Source organism: Lepisosteus oculatus, chromosome 6 (genome assembly GCF_040954835.1).
Source record: "Lepisosteus oculatus isolate fLepOcu1 chromosome 6, fLepOcu1.hap2, whole genome shotgun sequence".
NCBI lineage: Eukaryota > Metazoa > Chordata > Actinopteri > Semionotiformes > Lepisosteidae > Lepisosteus > Lepisosteus oculatus.
The window spans coordinates 6,013,215-6,036,657 of NC_090701.1; the positions used below are offsets into that span (position 1 = coordinate 6,013,215).

The following is a 23,443-nucleotide window of genomic DNA, read 5'->3' on the forward strand; positions in this document are numbered from 1 at the left end:
ATAAAAAAAGGTCTCTCAGATGTCTTTTGTGCTGTAATGAGATGAGCTGAATGAAACTAGATATTTTAAGAAAGGAGTGTCAGTTCTGGAATTTACATTAAAGAAAAAGGTCATTTTGTTAAAGATGTTTGTGATTTTTTTTTTAAATCCTTAAATACAAAGCAGTATTTTTAAACAAATTCATAGCGCCCTTTTGCTGGCAATAAAGCATTTCCCTGTCGGGCAACAGATTTGAGATGTTTATTTTAGTGATCCTCATAATCCATAATAGTATTTGGAGTGTTAGTATCTGCTAAAGATCGATTTGGACAAGCTGGTACCTTTCATTAAGACAATGTTAAAATAGTATAAAGTCACCAAAAAAATGCAATTGTTTTCTAGGACAGTTTCCCAAACTGTGTTTATAAAATATAAATCTGGAGCTCTATGTGACATTGAACTAGATATTGTAATTGAATTTGTTTAAATAAGTCTCCTTTCAGATTAAAAGTCTAGTCAAACAAGTGAAGTCTAATGAAAAATGTGGTCTATGTTTCAGTTTGGGTTAAATGCTATTTCTTGCGATAGCAGTGTTAATTATTCTTAAAAGGTTTGGTGTGCCAGAAAATATTTGGAAGGCGAAATGTTTGTTGTGAGCTGCATTCTTCAGTTTTGAAAAATAAAATTCCCTGAGTATTTTTCTTGAAAACTGTGCGGTTTCATGCAACACCTGAATGACAGCCCTTTCTTTTCTCCAGCCATTATATGGGTTACTACAAGCCAAGCTGCAGCTCATCACCCACGCCTACTTTGAAGAAAAAGACTTTTCTCAGATATCTATTTTAAAGGTGAGTGCCTTAATGAGTTTTAACCTGTGTCTAGGATCTAAAACTCTCCTAAAGATTAGATGTGGGCCGAGTCTTTCTGCGTTGTCCAAGATGATTCATTATTTTTGTTTTCCTCCCTTCCAGAATTACTTGATAAGTTGGTAGTTGCACAATTAGAGACTTCTTGTACTATCTCTAAGAAGTTTGGAGATCGTAGTTAGGTTATTATTCTTCTCCTGTTCCTCATAGTTTTATCGTATAAGTATATTTGTGAATACCAAAATATTTTAAAATTCATTTTTAATGTCTTTTATTAGTTACACTTAACTTGTTAGATATATAATTTATAGTTAACATAAAACCTGTTTATAAAATTTACAGAAACAGCTGAATGGCTTATTTATAACCAGACTATGTACATTCTTTTTTTTTTATTATTGCTGCTCACAAAATAGCTTTTCCAACACTTTTAAATTAAGGTTTTGTGTTAACATATTTGCTTATGTTTAATCTTTTAATAATTCACATGAAGCAGCTTTCATTTTAGAATATACATAAGTTAGCACTTTACATGGAGCAGTTTCCAAAAAGAGGGTTAAATGGTTAGGCTCCGAGTATGGCTAGCCATGACTGTCTGATTTGGTCTGCCTGGAATGGGCAGCTTTTTAACCACTCTGCTTAAGCAAATTTTCAAATAAAGGTGCGTTTGCAAATTTAACATTTAACTTTAATTTTTTGTTGAAATAAATGATATTTATATTGAGTTTTTCAGTTTTTTTCATAACACAATTTTCTTATTTATTATGCATCATATAATTAAGAATATTGTGGCTGGTGATGATAAATTCAAATGAAAGCAGCAGGACTGAGGCTGGTGCTCTTTCAACCTGTTTTTATCTACTATCAGTAGCAGTAGTTAAGTTTGAGGCGTTGTTACTTTAGTATTTAATATATTAGCAAAACTTTTTTAAAGACAATTGAAATTAACATTTGGTACAGATAGCTGCTGGATCATTTCCATTGCTGTGTTATTCACCGTTAATACAATGCCTTCCACAATTGAATGAAAATTGAGTTTTGGCGGTTTCACTGGCCCAACTTGTTGATCTGGTATGGGATTGGGGAGTGGCAGTGAATTTTGAATTAATAGAAAGTGTTCCACCTGTTGGCCTTACAGTATTCTTTTACAAGTATTATTATTACATGTAATAATGGTTGGCAGAATGTTGTTTAAAATGACTGTGTTCAAAGCTGTTTATTTTAAGGAGCAGCCCAGGGATCTGTTTAGGGGAGTTAGTGTGTCTTTTAGCAATAGTATTGTGTCCTAGGCAATTGTATTGCCTGTATAAAGTAGGTTTTTACAACTCTGAAGCTGTGGAGTGACCCATTTTTCATGTGATATTTCTACTACAGCAGCTCCTCATGTTTGTGATTTTGTGCAGGCTGTTAATTTCTTCTTTATGTGCATTTCAGTCATTATGGGCTTGCATATGAGGTTCTCATAGTGCATCAAGAAAAAAATGTTCCCAGAATGTGCCTTGCAAACCAATGTCAACACAGGCAGCTCAGTTTACAGCTGTACAGCCTCGTTCGGAAGTGATCGTTTCTTGACTTCAGTCTTCCTTTTCATGGCAGGAGCTGTATGAACACATGAATGGCTCTTTGGGGGGGACAGCCCTGGAGGGATCCCAGGTGTATCTCGGTAAGCTCATCTCTTTCATACGAACCGCTTGCCTGACAAGAGCCTCGTCCTGCATGACAGTGGGGGGGGGGCGGTGTTCAGGGGACCTGGATCTGACAAACATGTCTCTGTTACGTTTTGTCATTTGTATTTCAGTGGCCGTTTGAGACATTGATCTGAAATACAATCAGCTGTCCCGCTGACAAAAAAAAAGTTAAGATTTCAGCGTGTACATTATGTGTTGCCCCCTTCTCTTAACTGTTTTTCATTGCGTCTGTTAATTCTTGTTTAGCTTTTATACGTTACATACAGAACGTCCTGAGATGGTAAATTAGACAGAATGATTACTTTTGCTTTATTGTAAAATGTGTATACAGTGCATGATGATGATACTTTTATTAAATTCATGTGCTACAAAGAAAATGGTGGCATTTCGCATTTAAAACCAGCTGCTGTCCCTAGAAAAGTATTACTGTCCCTAGAGCTGCCCAGTTTGTTTATTTACTAGAAATACATGCTGCAAACAACTCAGTGTTTCTATAAATAATTCCTTATCTTCTTTTTAGCGGTGAAAAACACCCACGTCATGCAAGACTGTAAATCGATTCTGAGAAATAATTTCTAGAGGAGCCGTCATGAATAAATCTAATCTGCAGACTACAAATTCCTGCTATTGGGGTCATAGCAACCCAGAGCCTATCCCAGAAACATAGGGCACCATGCGGGGTTACGCCCTAAATGGGACATCAGCCCATCACAGGGTATGCAGACAGTGACAATACAGAGACAATTTTTCATGGGTTTAGAAAAAAAACTCTGTGTGTGTGATCTATCCTGGTTTTGAATTAATTCATTTTCACAAATACACAGATCCATTTACAGTGCTTCTAGAATTGTCTATGTTTAGAGCAGAAAAGTATCTAGTTAGGGAATAAATACTAACTCACATGAATGCAGTTTAAAAAATGAAGGAGAACGTTTATGTAGAATGGTTTGGATCGAATAATGTGAAAACTTGAAAATGCTGTAATAAAGTGGACAAAAGCAAAGCTATATTACATGAATTCTTTTGTCATATCCAGAAAATGGGACAGTGGTAAAGCACAAAAATATAACATAGGTGGAAGGCAGAGGAATAGATAAGCTGTGGCTGAATAAGTAGCTCAAGTGCTTGAATATCAAACCCAAAAGTTCTGTAATATAGAAACTTTAGACTATTGTCAAATAGTCTCACTGACTCATGATTCACAACGTGACTGGACAGTTTGTTTCATACACCCACAAACGTTTGTGCAGACAGGTGTCTCCTGATCTCAATACAAAATCTAAGTAAATTTACATAATGATCTATTCCTGACACCTCTTGTAGAGATACAGTTTGGAGTTGGATCCTCAGTATTTTTTTAGAATCCTAAATATAATCAAAATAGACTTTTTCTGCCTATATTATTAAATACTTTTAAATTTGTACATTTAAATGTTTTTTTTTAAGTCTTTCAAATATTATTTTATTCTTGTATTTATTATACTATGTGGACTAGTACTGAAGCACCTTGGTATGATACATCAGTGTCTTTGTGTTGTCCTAATTCCATTCCTTTAAAACATCTTCACCTTTTCCATTGGTACCACAAAACCTAGCACTGTGCAGGTAAACAGAGTGTGTGAAGATTTCCCCTTACACAAAGTTTAAGACAACAGCCATCACATCATATAGAAGGTTACAAACTAGAAACATTTTTCTATTAAGATAGGTTCTCTGTGTAGTACAGATCGCTATACTGTACGGTAGATTGATTTAGCGCTTGTGGGATATTACGCTGTTCTGCTTTTTTTTTCTATTTATGTTTAATTGTGTCACCAAATGCATGTAGGTCTGCACATTATAACTGCACCACCGTGTGATTTTAAAACTTACTTTTATAGTTATCATTTTACACAATACAACACAAAAGTCCTTTATTGATCTTTCATAGTAATAAAGCATTTTGGTGCTGCCAAAAGGATTTTCTATGTCTTTATTTCATCGGAGGCCTGTGTTGAAAGATGTAGTCTATGCTTCAAAACAGAACCAATAATTAATTTTCTCTGCAGTTCCTTCTGTCTCATTTGTGAAAAAACAATGAAGCCTTTTCTGATTGTCTCGTGTCTGGCCGCCATTTTTGGTCTGGCTTGGTTCTGTCACTCTGTTTCCATGCCTACCGATGTGTGAGGCCTACATACCATATGCAACCTAAGGTAAATAAACCTAAGGAAACATTGAGAGCTGATTTTCCTCTCATTCACTTCACTTGTAATAACTCTCATTTCTGTAAATTAATGAAGGAATTTTATTCCCAGTTGATCACCTCTGCTTCTGGTACACAGTTCCATATTTCAGCGGTCTGTTTCAATATGCCTATGCAAAAATAATGCACTCCGAAAGCACAGGACCTATGACTGTTTGCATTGCATTTTTTACTCACGTTATGTGACAACATGTGTTTCATGTTTTAAATTCTTTTCTATTTAGGTTTGTCTCCTAGAGACCTGATACTTCAATTCCGACACAAGGTAATATTGCTTTTTAATTAATATTTATGCCACTTTAGTGAGTAGTGTTAAAAGGGAGCCAATATAAACAAGGCTTATTATGTGGAGGAAGTCCAACTGTTAAGAACATTATGCTGTGATTCATTGATTCATTACGTGGATCATATTTATCAAAATGAGAACATCTTATCATTTGTAGAAATAAAATTTAGAATTGTAAACAAGTTTGTAAAGTTAAGAATATTAGTTTTATTATTCTTAATTCTAAACTGCACCACTCCACTCCAGAACATCCTCAGTTATAAAACACATTTTGTATATAATATGCCTGGTGTATGTCCCCCTGTTTCCAAATTTATTAATAAAACAAAGCTGTATAGAAAACGTTACATGTACAGTATGTGCTATAAGTGGTGTAATGATTGCTGTAATGCTCGTACTATGTAATATGTGATTGATGGACCCTTTTGCATCTCCAAGAAACTTGGAGATTGCTATGTAATTATCAATACTTGATATTCAAATGAAAAATAACTTAGTTTGAAACAGAAAACCATAAACATCCAAGAAAGTCTGGAGGCTGTTTCTGTTCTTTCTTTGTGGATTTTCCATTTTTCTTATTAAACCATGACATTTGGGATTTGGGATTTGGGATTAGGGATTCCCCTAGTTTTGTATATGAATGACTGGAAAAGTATTATTTTTCTGTCATTACTGTTAAACTGTTGCAGAGAGGTCATTTTCCGTTAAGACTCATAAAAGTGGCAACACAGATTTCAGCCCAGTCCGCAAGCTTCATTAAATAGCATGCAGTATTGATTAACTTTACTATTTTGTAATAAAATGTTGAACTAGCTCTTCATTAGAGCTTGCTTTCATTGGTGCACTGTGCATTTACTTAACACCTGTATGTTGTTAGACTGTACTGCGTTGACCTTTTTGTCATAGGAAGTGGCTGGCCAATTTATTTGATTGACTTACATGGACAAGCGATGTGGCAAGACGCCGTCTCATTCTATGTCATCACAAAATGGCGACCTGCTCTGTTTAAAGTTTGGTCCACACACTGTCCTTCATTCCACCCTGTTTTAATTTTATCTGGCCTGTTTGCTGTGGCGTCACTGTGCATTTATGGGAATAAATTCAGATAAATCCTGTTGGACCTTGCTGTTGAAGTGTTCCTTATTTGATAGGTCATGTGCTAACTTGTAAATTGAAAAAAAATGCTGGAGTGTGTGGCTTATGTGTGGGATGCAGTTCTTTAGGACTGCTACATCCATGTATCGATGTTGAAAGGGCATTCTAGGCATTCCAAATATTTTTTGCAGGTGATAAAAAGGCTTTAAAATGTTTAGATTTATTAATGTTGACTTTTAATTAATAGTTGCTAACCACATTTTCACCTTTTATGTACAGGTCTTAATTCTTTTTAAGTTGATTCTGTTGGAGAAAAAGGTAAGAAAAATATGCATTGCCTTTGTTCATAAACACCAATGTGCAATATGCATTGTTTTTATATACGGTATACAAGTATGAAACAGTAAACAATGTATAGTAAAGCACTTAATAATATTAGCATGATTTGAAATGTATTGGAAATGATTAAATGTATTAATTTTCTTATGCAAATGTAATCAACTTAACTGTCCTGTATGGTTATATTTTAGGTTCTGTTTTATGTGTCACCGGTCAAAAGATTAGTCGGAGCCCTGATGACTGTCTTATCTCTATTTCCTGGTAAGAAACAGAAGAGTAAAAAGTGCCAGAGTCACAATGCCACAGCCTAATATTGGAATCATTTAATACATAAAACCCTGCCCAATATGTGATACATTTATGCAATTTTGGTTTATGTCACTGCTGTGTTTGCCTTCCCAGAAGAAAAACTTAAACATATCGCACTTAATTAAATAAAAAAGCAGGCTTCACAATTCTAAGAACATAGTGGGTTTCAGATGCTCTGCTCCAGGCGTTAATATACAGTGTGCTTAGTTCCTGAGCAAGATCAGTACAATTTTAAGTGGCTTCCAAACTGCTTATTATAATGTTTCAAATTGACGTTCCAAGCACTGCTTTACCTGCTCTGACTTAAGTCGGTTTCTGGTTCACTGAGCAATGTTTAAGCAAAGTCTTTTTCAGGACTTTGTGGACGCCATTTACTTCCTCGTCTGTAAAAAGGAATGTTTTGGACCGGCAGCTATACGTTTGTTTCAGTGAGTTCTGATGCATCCAAAGAAATGTGAAAAACACAAATGTCTCTCTTCTCTTTTATGTTGCGTTACGGGATGACGGTCAGCAAGCGTATGAGAAAGACCTTGTGTTTCACAGGCATGATTGAACATGGGCTTGCAGACTCTTCACACTACAGACCGAAAAGGAGCGTATCCGAAGACGTCGGCCTCTTCGAAGGCGTTGCCGGCTCCGAGGAATACGTTTCCGTCTCCATTTCGGACGCTTTCGGCAGCGCCGGTGCCGAGAGCCGCGGAGAGCGGCGGGAGACCGCGGAGGAGCGCCCGAGGGAGGCTGGCCGGACGGGGCAGCCCGCCCCACAGCCACGGGGACAGGAGGAGACACCGCAGCCTCCCGACGGAGACAACCACCGCCTGAAACCTCCGTCTCGCACTTCTCCGGAGTCCTCGGAGAGCGACTGGGAAACCCTGGACACCAGTGTTCTCGAGGAAGGTGCCGCCAAGGAGGAAGAGGACAGGGAAACTGCCGAGCTCCTGGAAACCTTTGACCCCGAGCTGCCAGGCCTCCCGATCACTGTCCAGCCGCAGTCCAACACGGGGCAGACCGTCCTCATCCCGGGCTTGATCTCGGGGCTGGAGGAGGACCAGTATGGACTGCCCTTGGCCATCTTCACTAAGGTATTTTTAATCCCACTAAAATGACACTGAAATTAATTTGTCATTGACTTTTGTCACTTCAGTGATTTTTTTTTTATATCTTCACAGATATTGATTGCAGTGCCTTAGCTTCAGCTACACACTGACAAACTATTTACCCTCCTTTACAGGCTACAAAACTCTTAACCTGTACCTCTGTACTGTACATATGCCATTTTACAAAAGAAAAAAACGACTATTTTTTCCGAAATCTTTAAAGACGCATGTTGTTTCATTCCTTTAACAGAGCTGTGTACATTGGAATTTATGATCATTGTCAGATTAAGAGAAGGACTGCTGCATTTTGGCAAGACAGAAAGTCTGTAGAAGTTGTGTAAGACGTTGCGGAATCATTCTTTGTCTTTCAGCTGTAAATTGTTCCTTTGCCAAAAACCAAAACAACAACTCCATGCCCATTTCAAGGTGAAAAGTTCCACTACATGTTTTACAGTATAAAACAGCCGTGTACTCAGTGCTTAAAAAAACAAATACAACAAACATGCCTATCAGTTTTTTACGGCCTGATGCAAACACAAACACCACAGAAGGTGGACTATCTATTACCCCTTATCCTTCCAGACAGTGAGATCAGCCCTTAACGCTTTTGCCAGTGTGGAGCTGCCCTTTGCGGACCTTGTTCTTCCAGTGAAGTCGGCTGTTAAATAACTTTTTAAGCCGTCTCTGATGAGTGCAGCCGAATGGTTTAATGTTGAAAGGCAGGTAACCTAGGTGTATTCCTACGAGCAGAAAAGTTTGGTAGAACAGGGAGGATATTGTACGTTACTGTAAGTGTTCCATGCGCTTGTACTGCCAGCCTGCCCCATCAGGCTGATTGGTTAATTGATGGCTCTGAAATGTCCCTGTGCCAGTGTGTGTGTTTCTTGTGATGAACTGACATCTCCTGCAAATATCCCCTTGCATATGTGTATATATATATATTCAAAGGATGGCTTCCAGTTTACCAGAAAGGAGCAGCTGTACATGATGTATGGATGGAGGCTTTGCTCCTGAGGCCCTTGTTTCTTTCCTGACCCTGTCCTCTCGCAGTAATTCCTTTCTCTTCTGTTGCCAGGGGTACCTCTGCTTGCCCTACATGGCTCTACAGCAGCACCACTTGCTCTCAGACGTGGCTGTGCGTGGATTTGTCACGGGCGCAACAAACATCCTGTTCCGACAGCAGAGGCATCTGAGCGATGCCATTGTTGATGTAAGCGTGCCCAACCTTTTCTTGTATGAATGACCAACTCGTTACGTGTGTTTTCTGAAGTCCCATGTCCTCCACGCTTTGGTCAGCTCCTCTGGACGTCGGGGCCGGGGAAAGGGGGAAGAAGCGATGTGCTTGATAACGGACCATATTGTAATGACCTTTGCTCCCAAAAGACAGATGAGCAGCATGCTTGTGGTTCCAGGTTGAAGAAGCCCGGATCCAGATCCAGGATCCGGAGTTGAGGAAGCTGCTGAGCCTCACCACGGCTGATCTGCGCTTTGCGGACTACCTGGTGAAACACGTCACGGACAACCGGGAAGACGTGTTCCTCGATGGCACTGGGTGGGAGGGGGGCGATGAGTGGATCAGGGCTCAGTTCTCCCTCTACCTCTACTCACTTCTCTCTACCACTTTACAGCAAGGTAGGCCATTGATGCGTTGGCTAGATACATGAGTTTTGACGTAGTTGGTTATTAAAAATGCTAAGGCACTGTGGTTGCCCAGGGTAAGGTCCACTCTGGGATTGTGTGATCAGGCCTGACTAAATGCCCCCCTTCATTTACCTGGTAGAGCAATTTCTCACTTCTTCGCCTGCTCTGTTATGGGAGTACCAAGTGAAATACAGGGAGTTAATGTTATTACTGATCCCATTTTTATCAAAATGTTAATTTCTATTATCCAGGAAAGTTAAGGATGCAGAAACTGTAAAAAAAATAAAATCTGTACATTTAAATTCGGTGAAGCAAATGGTGTGAAGTGCTCTGCTCTTGCTCTTGCGGTATGGTTTTGCTCATTTGATTGAGCAGTCTGTCTAAATGACAGTGGCTGCTTGGGAATGACCCACGTGCTAAAATGAACACCAGGTTTGATTTTAACCTCAACTAACATGGACTTGTTTAATTATCAGCACAGGGAAGGCCCAGGAACCCTGAGATCTGCTTTCCTTATTTCTGTAGATAACGAAAAGATGCTGGCAGACTTCGGCTCTCCCTTCATTGCAGCCTGGAAAATCTCGCACAATTACCGAGTGTGGCACAGCAACAAGCACCCTGCGATGTCCGAGGTCACCCCTGGGTGAGTGTGTCTGAAAGAAAGAGCTCAGGCCAGGCCTGTGTCACACTGAATTATCACCTTGTCTTCTCTGTGGATTTTCAGATCATTAAGAATTAATACCTCCAGTTTGTTTGAAAGAATACGGTAGCTAGTTCCTAGTTAAAATTTGAAATCTGTAATTTAAGAAAATGAAACAATTCAAGATTATTTATACAAAGTAAACCACTGTAAATGAGACTGTACGGTACCTTCATGCTTGGTCTGTTGGATCACTAGAACAAATATTTTCAAGTTGTATACCTGAGGGAAATTATGTACTGGTTAAAGTACTTTTGATTCCACGCAGGGGGAAACCATTTCAGATCCATTGTGACGTTTCAAACATTTCATTGATACCTGATCAGGTTTAAGGTTGCAGTAGCAAAAGGATGGAATGCTTCCCAAATAGAGAATAATCTGTTTTTCTCTGTATATGCATTTACATCCTGCAGACACTTTTAGGTTTATCCGTTTCGAGTAGTTTGTGTATTTTCTGCATATACAGTCTTAATTTGGAAAAACTGAACATTTTTCAGGGGGGTTGAATACTTCTGTATATCACTGCCTGTGTTTCTGTGTATATGTGTAATTAATGCCTGGAATAATAATTAGACCAAAGCTAATGGAAAATGAAATTTAGATGAAAATATAGTCATGGTCTTGACATTTTATGTCCTTAGAAAACTACAATCCCAAATCGAAAAACTGAAATTGCCTAGTTTTGGACAGGGTATAAATTGACATGATTTCCTTAAGAATTAAATTAAAAGTGTGGCTTCGTTCTTACATGGGTTTTGCAACTCCATTCCCCATTGGGTTTTGGTAGATGTATGTATATCCATCTCTGTAATGCAAGGAAAAATAAATCTCTTAAGAGCACCATATAATCTGCCATTAAACAAGTATATTGGAAAAGTAGTTGAGGCCTTATTGCTTCACTACATGCAGTAATCCAATTCTGCAATCTCCTTCTCATGACTTGATTGCAGGTTTTGCCCAGTAACTCTTTTCAGATAAGCTTCCTGACTCGCGAGCCTGAGGAGAGATTGCTCATAATACTGACATGTTACACATCTTGGCACTAGGCCACCAATATAATTTGACGATCACACGGAGACAGGGTGACTTTATCTTAATTACAGTGACGTTCACGAAAGCCCGATATATCCTTCAGTCGTGTTCTAGTATTACATTCTGGTCCAAAGCCTGGTTTAGGTGCTAAATTCATGGACACGCTGGGAGATGTGCATAGTCGCTCAGTTAGTTGCTTATTTCTGCATTCAAAGGTAGAGGCACTTCACAACGTGGTTGTTCTTCATTTTCTGAAAGTTAACAAGTTCAAAAGTGTGAATGTTCAAATCTGGCAAAAGTGTTTTTGGGCATGAAGGACACTTTTTTCCCTGGACTCTGAACTCCAGCTCGATTTATTTGCAGAGTAAAGGAGAATATATTGGACAGTAAGGTAAGAAAAGGTTTGAGAGTCATCCTTTAACTTTGTAAAATGAAAAATTAGCATCTGAATGTGAAGCCATGATGTTTAGCCTTTAGTTTGGTAATATTGTTTTCGATGCATGTTGTGAAAACAAACTGAAATAATATCTATTTACTTTATTTTAGCCATCCATTCCAAGGACAATACAGTGTTGCAGATGTGAAACTGAGATTCTCACAGTGAGTACATTAAGTCTATTTTTCATTTAGATATTAATAAAAAAGGTATTTGATTTTCTTAGTGAGCAAACGTTTGTGTGTTAATGGGCTGTGTTTATCCATTTCTATAACTATTTTTAAAGCTTTTGGTTTTCTGGGGGGAAAAATCTGCATACTTTGGGGAGTTTATCAGTTCTGTAGAGAGCAGCTACACAAACCAACTTTTATGAAGTTCTCTAGCACTCTTGCTGAGAACACGAATGAGGTGTCAAGTCAGAATCTGGCTCTCTCAACATTTGACCAGGAATGACAGCCTCAAGAAAGCCGTCTTTCTTACAGCTACTGGCATCTAGTGGTTGAAGTCGGAATTGCCCGTTTAGCTTTGAGTTTTGTACTGAACTTCACATACTCTTTCTTTTCTTGTTGTGCTGGTCTGGAAATACCCCTCCAACTTTTGTTTTTTGTTCAAACTAAGCTCTTAATAAATTATGCGGATTGATGTTTATTTGAGTATTTGCCCTCTTTAAGACGTTTGAGGCTTATATGAACTTGGAGACAATTTTTTGGATGATGCACCAGTCTCCATGTAAGTAATTGCACCTCTGCTAAACTCTGTAAGAGTTTGTCCATCTTCACAAACCGGGTAGCTTAGCTCAGTGCAAATGTGAGCATGGCGAACTTGTCAACCTTGAAGTCTTTACGTGTCACCATGCAATTAGTTTAGTCTTAAGCCCAAAAAACTAAACCATTATTATTTGCTCTATTTGTCCTTTAGGCTGTATTGTTTTTATCTGAAATGTTTAGTACTGTGCATATAGAAAGAGAGAATCGCGATGCATCTCAGAATCGATTTTTTCCCCCACCCCCAAGGTTGACACCTTTTTATAAGATTTTTATTCGGAGCATTCTAAGGTTTTGTATTTGGAGATGGGGAGGAACTTTGTTCTTACAGACCAAAAATAAGTTTAACACAGGGATCATAACTGGTGGCAAGATTATCAGCGCATCCTTGAACTAAATAATACGTCTACAGGAGCAACATATTATTAATCTTGCCCATTAAAACTTGGAGGACCCCTGTCATCCACTCTTAAGAATATACTTTCCTACCCCCTGTGAGGATGTACAAGATCCCCTGTATAAAGACAAAGCACATTTACTTCCTTTAAACCTAAAAACATTCAATCATTGAACAATGAAAAAATGTTTTCAGTTTGGGATCTAATTATTTTTGTTCTTTTTGGACCTTTATAAGCTAATTATCTGTTTTTTAACCTACTAGTAGTGGAAGAGTCTCGATTGAGCAATATTGTCAATGGTAGTTTTTGTTTCATATTATGGCATTTTTTGGTTATTTTGTATTATTGTCGTATATGTTATATGGTTATAAGCTTTTGGTGTGCAAGACAGTTTCCCTTAGGGGGGCAATGAAAGGTAATTCTTCCACAACAGAATCGTTTTACCTCAACACAGAGAAATAGAGAAAATTATGATTTGAAATTCCAGCAGTTATTGACAAAGCCAGGTTGTTGAAGGTGATACCCTGGTCGTTTTTAAGATCGTCAAGGCATTGTCTAATAACATAATGACAAGGCACGTCTTCACGCTGGTTGACTTGGTGATACAAAGCAGTGAGAAATGTATTGTTCTTTCCACTACACCCTGGTGTATGCAGAAAAATTGATCCCTAACCTCCAGGCTTCTTTTTGCAAATATTACATCAGGGATCTGTAATTTTGTTCTTTACCATTAGTTTTAAACTTTAAACTAAGTAAAATAAAATCGCACAACTAAGATATAATATGATCGGGACGCTTAGGGTAAGTAAGCTCTCCTGCCACCTAAAAACCTTTGTTACACAATGCTTCCTTATGGTAGTACAGCAGTCACCTAGTTTGTTTTTTATTGCCTATCCCTTTCATAATAGGAGGGTTTCATCCTTAAACTTAAATGTGACTTGCAAGAATAAGGTTTCATTCTAAGAAGTGTGAAGGAAACACAATATGGCCTGTGTTGAATTGCAAGTTCACAAACTAGCTTCTCAAATTACAGCGTGTCTTCTCCCCTTCTGTGCCTTAAGCTATACTTAACTATGAGCTTTGTGGTGAGAAACGAATTCTTACCTTCCTTTTCCTACATTTTTAAGAAAAACCTTCAAATTACTCTCTTGCTGTAAAGTAATAAATGCATGCATGGGTGTTGTATTCATAGTTGTATAATTGTTTTTTTTCCTCAGGTTGCATAATTGGTCAATTTTAGATAATAGTCACATAACATCTATTATCAATAATAAAGATGTCTCTCAGTAAATTGTAATTAAAGAGCAAGAAAGCCTGAATGTTGAAATGCATGAAGATGTGGTAGCCTAACTGTTAAATTTTAATCTGAACTGGCTAATTATAAGAGTCACTCATGATTATAATTTTGAGCTGCCAGTTTTGTGCTAAAATGCAGATAAGTTCATGGCAGCGCATGATCAGTACTGAAAATATATGATAGAAGAATAATTGAGTGGAGAGGGAGACTGCAAAGATACTCATTACATACTCTCACGGGAAGTGACATTACTGCCACTCCCAGGTCCGTTTCCCTGGTTTTTATTAATAAAGACATCAGAATAGTCAGGCTTTCTGCAGTGTCTTCTGCCATGATTAAACTGAGTGGCTTCTTCTGTTTTTCAGTGCATTACAATGTAAAACATTTTTTCATATTAATTAAGTCTGAAACATGCACATGTAGTTTGCAGAAAAATACCATTGATGTTGCACGTTAATCTTGAGAGGGTGGTAAATTTGGGAGAGATAAGGGAAGAGCTTACCATCCCACTAACAGCCCTGTGTTGTGGTTTTACTGCATTCTAGAGATGTTCATTGCTTTTTCAGAATGTCATGAGATGTATTTCCTTATTTGATTCAAGCTAGAGTTTTTAATGGTGCCTTTTCACCAATTGAACAGAGCTGCTAGCAATTGATCTGCAAATTTGTAGTTAAACGGTCCTGTTCTTGGACTGTCCTGTTCTGTAGTACTTGAAGACGAACAGTATCTGTGGCATGTAAGGAAAGCTTGTAGAAAAAGCAAGAAATACTCTTAATAATATGCATGGAAATGGAAAGGAGTATGTATAATGCTTTTACTGAGCATGTTTTTAACCTTTGTCAGCACAGCTCCCTTCCCAGTTTCTTCATTCCCTGGAAAAATGGTTAAACTGGGGAAAAGTAGGGAGAAAAATCTGTATAAACAGAAAAGATAATTCTGCATTTAAAGATAGTCAAGATACAAACTGGATCTTTGTCGGAAGTTATACAGTATAGGCACCATATATAGTATATGCACTTTGGAAGAGATTCAGCAAACTGGAACGTAAATCACATGTGGCATGCAGTGCCACAGCCTTCATACTAATGAGCAGCTTCACACTGTGTAAATCAGAACTGACCACAGTGTTCTCGACTGCTGGCTGTATTAGTGTCAAAACACTGCCATAAAATGTCATCTGACTGGGAGAAAATATATTCAAACATATGTAGAGTTGAAGTCACTAAATCTTCCTCTCCTTCAAAACACACCTTGTTATGTTTGCACTATTTTTCAAAAACCACTCCACTGTGCGTTTAGTTTTTTTTACAGGTTTTACCGCCTTAATGAAATTTTACAATTCGATGTACTTACCTTGTGCAGCCTATCAAATGATGTGCGGGCAGGTTGTGTTACAACAGCTGCAGATTACAGAGCATAAAAAGTTAAAAATGAGAGAAGGGTATTCAGCCCATCAAGCCCATTTGGTAGTAAATTGATCCAAAGATCTCATCTAGCCATTTCTTGACAGAAGCCAGGGTGCTGGCTTCATCAACATGGAACAGCTTGTTCCACACTCTCACCACCCTTTGAGTAAACAAGTACCACCTGTTCTTGGCTTTAAATGCCCTTCCACATTTGCTTTGTTACAAAAGCAGATTATACTCTCATCCATATGGAATGATCTTTCTCTTAAAAGGTGGATTATTAGCTTAAAATATTGTTTTCAGAATTGAGTTTTGGATTTCTCTACATGTTCACCTGTTAATTAAAAACAGTGTGGGCCTTTAAATTCAGAAGATCATTTTTTTATTTAAAAAGTGTTAATGTCTTATTTCGGATTTCCTGAATTTTATACTCAATCAAAACATAGCTGTGCATTGGGGCTCCCAAGTACAGTGACTTAAACCACTAAAGGCTCTTGCTTGGAGTACAAGTTGGGCCCTATTGCCCAGATGCCCTGTGTTCCGCAGGCAGGATGTCCACAGGCTTGCAATGATGCCAGTGAAAGAGATTCGGTAGCTGTGAAGCTCATAATGTGCCAAAGTGCCAGTCCAGGTGAGCGTATTCGAGTAGCATGCCCAGGTATCGTGTTCTGTGCTTCCTCAAGGGAGTAGATGTTGGCCAGGTGTGTGCACTGCTGATTTATTTGATAATCCTTTTTGTCCTTTCGTTTTCCTGCGCTGTTAATGGCAGTTGTACGCAAACGTCAAATCTGGTTTTCATCACGGGCTTCTTAAAGTTAAGGAAACACAACTACATGGAGGTGACATATTCCTTCATACATGGTTCCATGCTGTAAGTGAAGACCAATCCAGATCAGGAAAAAGTAACTCTTGATTGTCAGTCAACAAGCGGTGATTTCACACTAGGGTTTCTCTCTTTCAGTTGCAAGCAGCTGAAAGATTTATTTGTGTCCAGCCAGAAGCCTGTTTGACACGTCACTTTAAATAGAAGTGTGCAAAGAAGGCTTAAAACTCGGTGTGAACTAAGGCTGGGGGATCTGTTGTATTAACAGCAGATGTTGTCGATTCTGCCACTGTTTCACTTGTCCCGTCACTCCGGAGGTTTTTTGTTCCGTTTTGTAACACAAATAAGGGATTTCATTCCACAACATCAACATAATCAGCATCTCCTACTGCAAGCTGAGTGAAAGTGAAAGCTCGACCTGTTTGTGAGTTGCCCTCTACTAATTGTTTCCTTTAGGGATGAAATACGTGATCAAGTCCTTACCTAAGGTAGTACATTTGTCTGCAGTAGACTTCAACACACAGCTAATACTGTGTGTATTAGGACTTTACATTACGTCTGTTGAGGTGTAGATTCACTGTTCAACAGGGGTAAAACACTTGATTTTTTTTTTTTAATTTGCATTTTCAAGAATGATTGATGCATAATACTATAAAAAAACTTATCAAACAGTTGATTCTTTTTTAGAAACATCCTTTTGCTGTAGAATTCTTTGATTTGGAAAAAATGCTTTTTCCTAGCAATGTACAGAGGAGCCTTTGTTTTTCCTTAGTGTATCTGGTTAGAAAAATGTGTATATTTACCATTAAGACAAATAGGTGAATTCAGAAACAAGAACATTGTACTAGTTAGATTTCCACAATATGAATGTTTGCTAGACAAGAGCCTAAAAGTGCATTTATTCCTTACAACCAAACTGATCTCGGTGTCTGCTATAGTTACAGCAGGACTGTGTAGACTAAACCATTTGTTGTGGTTCAGGTTAATGCACTGACATTTTGTTCTTCAAAGACGTCTAAAGGCCATTAGACTGTTTTTCAGCAGCTAATTAGTAGAAGAGAAACTTGGAACGTAGTCTGTTGCATTGATTGTATTTAACCTTGGTTTGCCAGAACTTTCATCAGTACCTGTCTAGCTGTCGCCTTGGTAACAGTTCAGGTTCTGGGCTGTAATTCAACAAGCTTTTTCCCTGAACTTAGAAATCATTGGCTCATACTGTACTTAAATTGGAGGGAAAGAGTCACTAATGTAAAACATACTATACTATATATTGATGCTTACATGCCCTGGTACAGAATTCACTGTGCAGCCTTTTGCTCCTGTTTTTTACTTTATTTCTGAAAAAGTTTCCAGGTTTGGAAAAATCCAATGCTGAAAATTTAAAGGAAATATGAAACAGACAATGTTTTGCACGGTTTTGGGGAGAATAAGGCAGAGAGCAGGAATATGTGGGTAAGGAGGGAAAAAAAGGAATCTGAGAATCTGAGTGAGCCCTCCTTATGGCATAAGTAAGTCTTTCATCATGTCTGTTGCTGAACATTTTGGCATTAAGCATAGCTTGAAAGAGTTCACAGGCCTCATGTGACGTAGTAAGTTTCACGAGTTTCGTAATCTCAGGAAGCATGCAATCAAATGTCCGTAGGGTTGCAGAAAGTCACATGTTGTATGTGCATCGACTTTTTACTTATTGTTTGCTTTCCGGACTTTGGAGACCGGGATCACCTGGGTCTGGACTAACATGAGCCGTGAAGGTCTGAGAATAATTAAGTTTAATTTGATAGATTTTCCTGAAAAAAGAGAGAGAGAGGCAGCTGCCATGGTATACTTTTTTGTTTTCCAGCTCTGTGCAGAATAGCGAGCGTGGCAAGAAGATTGGCAATGCTGTGATAACCACCAGCCGGAGTGTTGTGCAGACGGGGAAGGCAGTAGGTAAGCCAGCGCCTCGAAACAATGAAGGGCTCTGTGGTGAAACTAAGATGTCAAAATGCAGAGATGTTGAGTTGAAGGAGGCTGTCCTTTGTTTGCAGTTGCCTTTTCTCATACTGCCTTGCTGTGCTGCCCGATGTCATTTCTGCTTTATAGGGGGGGTGTGTGTGTGTGTGTGTAAAAGTGGAAATAGGTTCTGAAAAGAATTTCCACTTATTTTAGAAAAAGAAGTTCCTGTTTCCAATTTCCATGTGCCAGGAAAGCAAGTGTTGTACGCAGGATAAAAGCTGGTTTGCACTAGTACCCCTGGTGCTGTTACATTATTGTACAGTGCGAGCAAACTTCATGTCCCCTTTTCCAGATTTTAGGTGCCTCCTTTAAGGACTGTTTTTCAGCCTTGTCACGCACCCATATGCTTCGTGTTTTCCACCCATTGACAATAAGCTTCTTGACAAACGGAAATCTACTGTGAGAAATCCCACCCGGAGATCAAGAAACAGCAGATTCTGACTTGACATGTTGCCTAACTGCGCTTTCACTGTGCTTTGACGCTGGCGTACCACCACAAACCTTTTTAGGCGTACAGGAGGCGGGCACCTGCTGGTGCCAGGAGGCTGCTGGTGCTGGCCAGGTTTATTCACATCAGGGGGCTTTGGGGGAGGAGATGCGACCATGCGCGCTGGTGAAGCAGTGCAGCGGGGTGCGCGAAAAGTGTAAAAAAAAACGTCTAAAAATCATTCTTCCGCTGTTGCCGTTGCAGGCCAGTCAGTCGGGGGGGCCCTCACCAACGCGAGGTCCGCAATGTCGTCCTGGTTTTCCACCCTCGCTCAGCCGGCCGTGGTGCCGGCAGCCGCAGTCCCTGAGCAGCAGGCGGGCAAGCAGTGACGCCGGGCCGGGAACGCGGAGGCGCACCGAGATAACGGGTGTGTGCCCGTCCTTGAACAGTACATTCCACATCAGTTTTACTCCCAGGGGCAGGACCGGTGACATGAAGGATTGTGGGATCAGAATACCGTGCGCGATAAATGCACCAAGTGGGCGTGGCTCTGCTCCAACCCCCACCTCCCACCCACCCCCGAGATATCCGCTGCTTTCCTAGAGCATGAAGAGACGACCACAACATGATCGTGCATAGTTAAGCTACCAGTTTCACCTCTAGGGTAGTGTCCTGTTTGTGCTGCATTTGCGTTCATAGGAACAGATGGACGCAAGAGTCCTGGGAGGGTTATTTCGAATCCTTCAAGATGATAAATCTTCTCTTAAAGTAGGGAGAACTGTAAAAATGTCAAACGTTGAATCAACAAAAGCGTTCTGGGGGGGAAATCACAAGCCCTTGAAAGTTTTTTTTTTTTATGCTGTGTTCCAGCATCACTCACTGTGCTGAGCACATAGAATTTGGTAATTAAAAGCTGCTGCTTTCCCAAACTACACTACAGTTTTGTAGGCAGACCTTCAGAATTCCCGTACCATGCATCATGTCCCACGCATGTTTTAACAGGCGAACTGATTTACAGTATAAGGCCAGGGTGTACTTTTTTTTGCATATACATGTGTTTTGCTCCATTGCAACAAGTATACAGTATGAAATTTTAATGAGTTTAAGGAATGACTTAGTCAATTAAAATATTTATTTTTGAGTACTTTGGACAGTGTTTGCAAAAGCAGTACTGAGATGAAACAATACTGGCCATGAAAAGAAAAATCATTATGATGTTGTTGACAACAGCAGGAAATTCACACTGACATTTTATTGAACATACATGAAATGGGTACGTTCGTGTCCCCATCCACTTTTATAGACCAAACTAGCTTGTACCTCTTCAAAGCTCTCCCATACTTGGATACCACTGTTGTCCCAGCTCACCCCACAAGTCTTCTTTGGGGCTGAAGTTTGGCGGGCAGGACATCCCCAACATAGCCGTCACTTTCTCACCCCGTCGCAAAGCTGACTCCCACACGAGCAGCATGAGGCCTGGAGTACGGTCGTGTCAGGAAGGGCAGTAGGTGAGGCTGGAGGACTTGATCAGCGTTGCACCGTGCAGTCAATGCTTGGATCAGCTCAGACGCAATTAGAAAATGGGATCCAGAGCATGCAGTGCAGAATGCTCTCGCAAAACTGCCCTGCCTGAATTTTATGCGGTTTTATAAAACGAGCGGTTTTGAAAATGAATTCAATCTTTCCTTATCTGCTCATTTACAGTTTACTTTTACCTGTAGTCATCAATCACTACCTGTAGTCATCAGTCACCTGTAGTCATCAATCACTACAGGTGGAGCTCTGTAGCGACTGGAGACTCTTGCCAAGCCCATCACACTCGGCACGCGACAAGCAGTGGATTTTGGTATCTTTCTGCGTTTTTATTTCTTGCTTTTCACCTGGCTTGACATTCAACAGGTTAAATCACCTCATCGGCTGTTCCCAGTCAACTCTCCTAAACTAAATCAGCTAGCGTACTGCTTATGCAGCATTACATCCTACCACAGCCAGTCACGAACGATCAATTAATCAAAACAACGTCAAGACACTCAGTCAGTATCCAGAATATGTCTACTTTCATTTTATCTTTAAACACACAAGCATTCACATGCATGAATAGGGTGATAGGTGTCCTTTGATGCTCAGTGCATTACATATTTCTTGCCGGAATGCTTGGATCAGCTCAGACGCAATTAGAAAATGGGATCCAGAGCATGCAGTGCAGAATGCTCTCGCAAAACTGCCCTGTCTGAATTTTATGCGGTTTTATAAAACGAGCGGTTTTGAAAATGAATTCAATCTTTCCTTATCTGCTCATTTACAGTTTACTTTTTACAGATGATCAGTATTTAAAGATAGTTTTTGAAGCATAATTTTATGGGATCCATTACTGATTTTCCTTTCTGCCGACATCATTGGAAGACACGCAGGGTTGGTGTTGGAGAGGACCAAGACGCACAGTATCAATGGAGATTCACTGGTCTTTGCTGTGTTATAATCAGGAACTATGTCACCTTAAAGACTGTAATGGAGAAAAAAGTCTTGCATGTCTTTCTTTTCACTTACATTGCACTAATCTTCAAGAAAGGCGTGGGGAAAAGGTGTACTAAGTTCAACAGGTTTATCTAACAAAGGCTTTTGTTTAGGTTTAGAGTGCAGTATGAGCTCTAAAACCTGGAATTTCAGGCTTTTTTACTAATGTACTAATAGTAGCTCTGGAGTGGTCTGAGTACTTGCAGAAATTTGCAGAGGGCAGGTTGTTTTCTGCCCAGTGCTGACTCTATAGTTGCCTAGGTGTGTGGAGCACTGAAAAAACTCATCTATCACTATGAAAAAAGTGACACCTGGATCAATAGCATGTGGTCTCAAAGAAAACTCGGTGTGTAAATTCTGTTTTCCAGGATGGGATTAAAGAGTATGTTCGTTGAGCAATATGCTAAATTGAGGCCACTTGGAGAGACATTAAGCCAATAGTCAGTCCCAGCAAATTATTTAAATAGTTCAAATGTCTCATTACATATCGTAACTTAATCAGTAAAAGTCATTTAAGTCACAAGTGAGGACTTGTATATCCAGAGGAGGCCCATATCATGGATGTTGTTGGCCTCCTGTGACCAGGGCCTGACCACAGTTCCTCAGGTGGCAGTGCACAATTGGCCAAACATCAATTGGCTCATGTGGCTCGTCAATGGCAAGCGTATTCATGGCTGCTGGCTAAGTTATAGCGCCCCCTGCGTTTCAATCTGATGTTTTACCAGGGAGAACTGTCCTTCCTCTGAGGGCTTAGTGGCAGAATTAGATGGTGCCCATTTTATTGGAAATAAAATAATAAAGCAGAGTAAAGACGATACAAGATACTGCTATACCGATAAGAAAATGTCCTTTATCGTAGTGATATTAACTTACTAGTAAAAGTGAAAGCCTTGCTTATAATGAAACCCACATATGGTAGGTAAAGTACAGTAGTGTAAGAAACAAAACCAGCTTGAGCAGTCATGCTTTAAGAGGCTTTTTTTTTACTGTTTTTTTTTTCTTTCAAGGCATATTGCATTCCTGCACTAAAGGTCTGTTAGTCAGACGTGTCACAGGATTTTATATCACTTAAGTGAGAGCAAGTGAGAACTCAAACCATGAAATAGCTTATCAATGAAGGTGAGAACAGTGTAGCAGCTTACATTTGTTTTGGAATGGGAGGGCAGTCCAAGGTGTTCAAACATCAACATTGAGTCCCTGCAATGTTCTGCGGACTGCTTTGACAACACTTTGGAACAACTTTTAATTACTGCCACCTGGAACACATAATTGCACACAGAGACAAAAATATTCTTACGTATATTTGATCTGTATCCGTGTATTTGAATTATTCTTCATCACTAACAATTTGTATTTGTTATTGACTTTTTAAGGCTAACACAGCTTTCCGATTAGCACAGGCATGAGGTTTGATCTTAAATTCACTTTGTAAATGTAAAAAGATGCATAATGGTTTTCATGTCTCTTTGAAGCCTTGTGGTGAAATTTCAGGGTTTTAAATTCCTGTGTCTCCCAGTATGTCCTATATATAAATCATTAATGTTTGATTTTTTTTATAAAATTGTATGTTTTTCTGTATTTATTTTTGTTGTTCCTGTTGTTGACATCAGATGAATTTGAAGTATCAGAAATCCATGACCGTTTTAAAAGTTCTAATATTGTAAATGGATGTTTTAATGTATGAATATATTATAAATGTGAAATGTCTTGACTTCACCCAAAAGAGTTCTATATGCTGACAGTTTGTTTTAAAGTCTTAAAGAAAGAAAAGCTATATATTGCATTGCACACTATATTAAATGATGAACTGTATTTGTTCAAGTGTTTTGTTTATTCTTATTCAATTAAAAAAGTTTGGAATTTTTACAGAATGCATGTACTTCTTAATTGAAAATACATGCTCATGTCCCTGTAAATAAAGAAAAGTGGATTGCCTTTCTCCCTCACCCTTTTAACAGCATCCTGACCGTCCCAGTCGAATTGTGTGACCACTCTTCAAATGTAGGTCATTTAACAAAAGCCTACGTTTAGCATACCGCAACACAGAGCTGGACTGCAGGCACAGGAAAACAGGCCAACATGCTGTAGATGGGTGGGTGCGTCAGGGAA

At 39.2% G+C, this 23,443-nt stretch overlaps 1 protein-coding gene across 2 annotated transcripts in view; it reads left to right on the forward strand.

Annotated features, from left to right (window-relative positions):
- avl9 (AVL9 homolog (S. cerevisiase)) overlaps positions 1 to 23,146 on the forward strand; it is a 33,775-nt gene extending 10,629 nt beyond the window's left edge. For both annotated transcript variants that reach the window (XM_015354855.2, XM_006634549.3), the window contains exons 5-16: positions 738 to 827; positions 2,442 to 2,508; positions 5,000 to 5,040; positions 6,436 to 6,474; positions 6,687 to 6,756; positions 7,348 to 7,886; positions 8,977 to 9,111; positions 9,314 to 9,533; positions 10,068 to 10,185; positions 11,821 to 11,874; positions 18,239 to 18,327; positions 19,085 to 23,146. In XM_015354855.2, the coding sequence (XP_015210341.2) occupies positions 738 to 827; positions 2,442 to 2,508; positions 5,000 to 5,040; positions 6,436 to 6,474; positions 6,687 to 6,756; positions 7,348 to 7,886; positions 8,977 to 9,111; positions 9,314 to 9,533; positions 10,068 to 10,185; positions 11,821 to 11,874; positions 18,239 to 18,327; positions 19,085 to 19,209 (1,587 nt within the window). In that variant the 3' untranslated portion in view covers positions 19,210 to 23,146. The remainder of the gene's footprint in view (positions 1 to 737; positions 828 to 2,441; positions 2,509 to 4,999; positions 5,041 to 6,435; positions 6,475 to 6,686; positions 6,757 to 7,347; positions 7,887 to 8,976; positions 9,112 to 9,313; positions 9,534 to 10,067; positions 10,186 to 11,820; positions 11,875 to 18,238; positions 18,328 to 19,084) is intronic.
- The last annotated feature ends 297 nt before the right edge of the window (positions 23,147 to 23,443 follow it).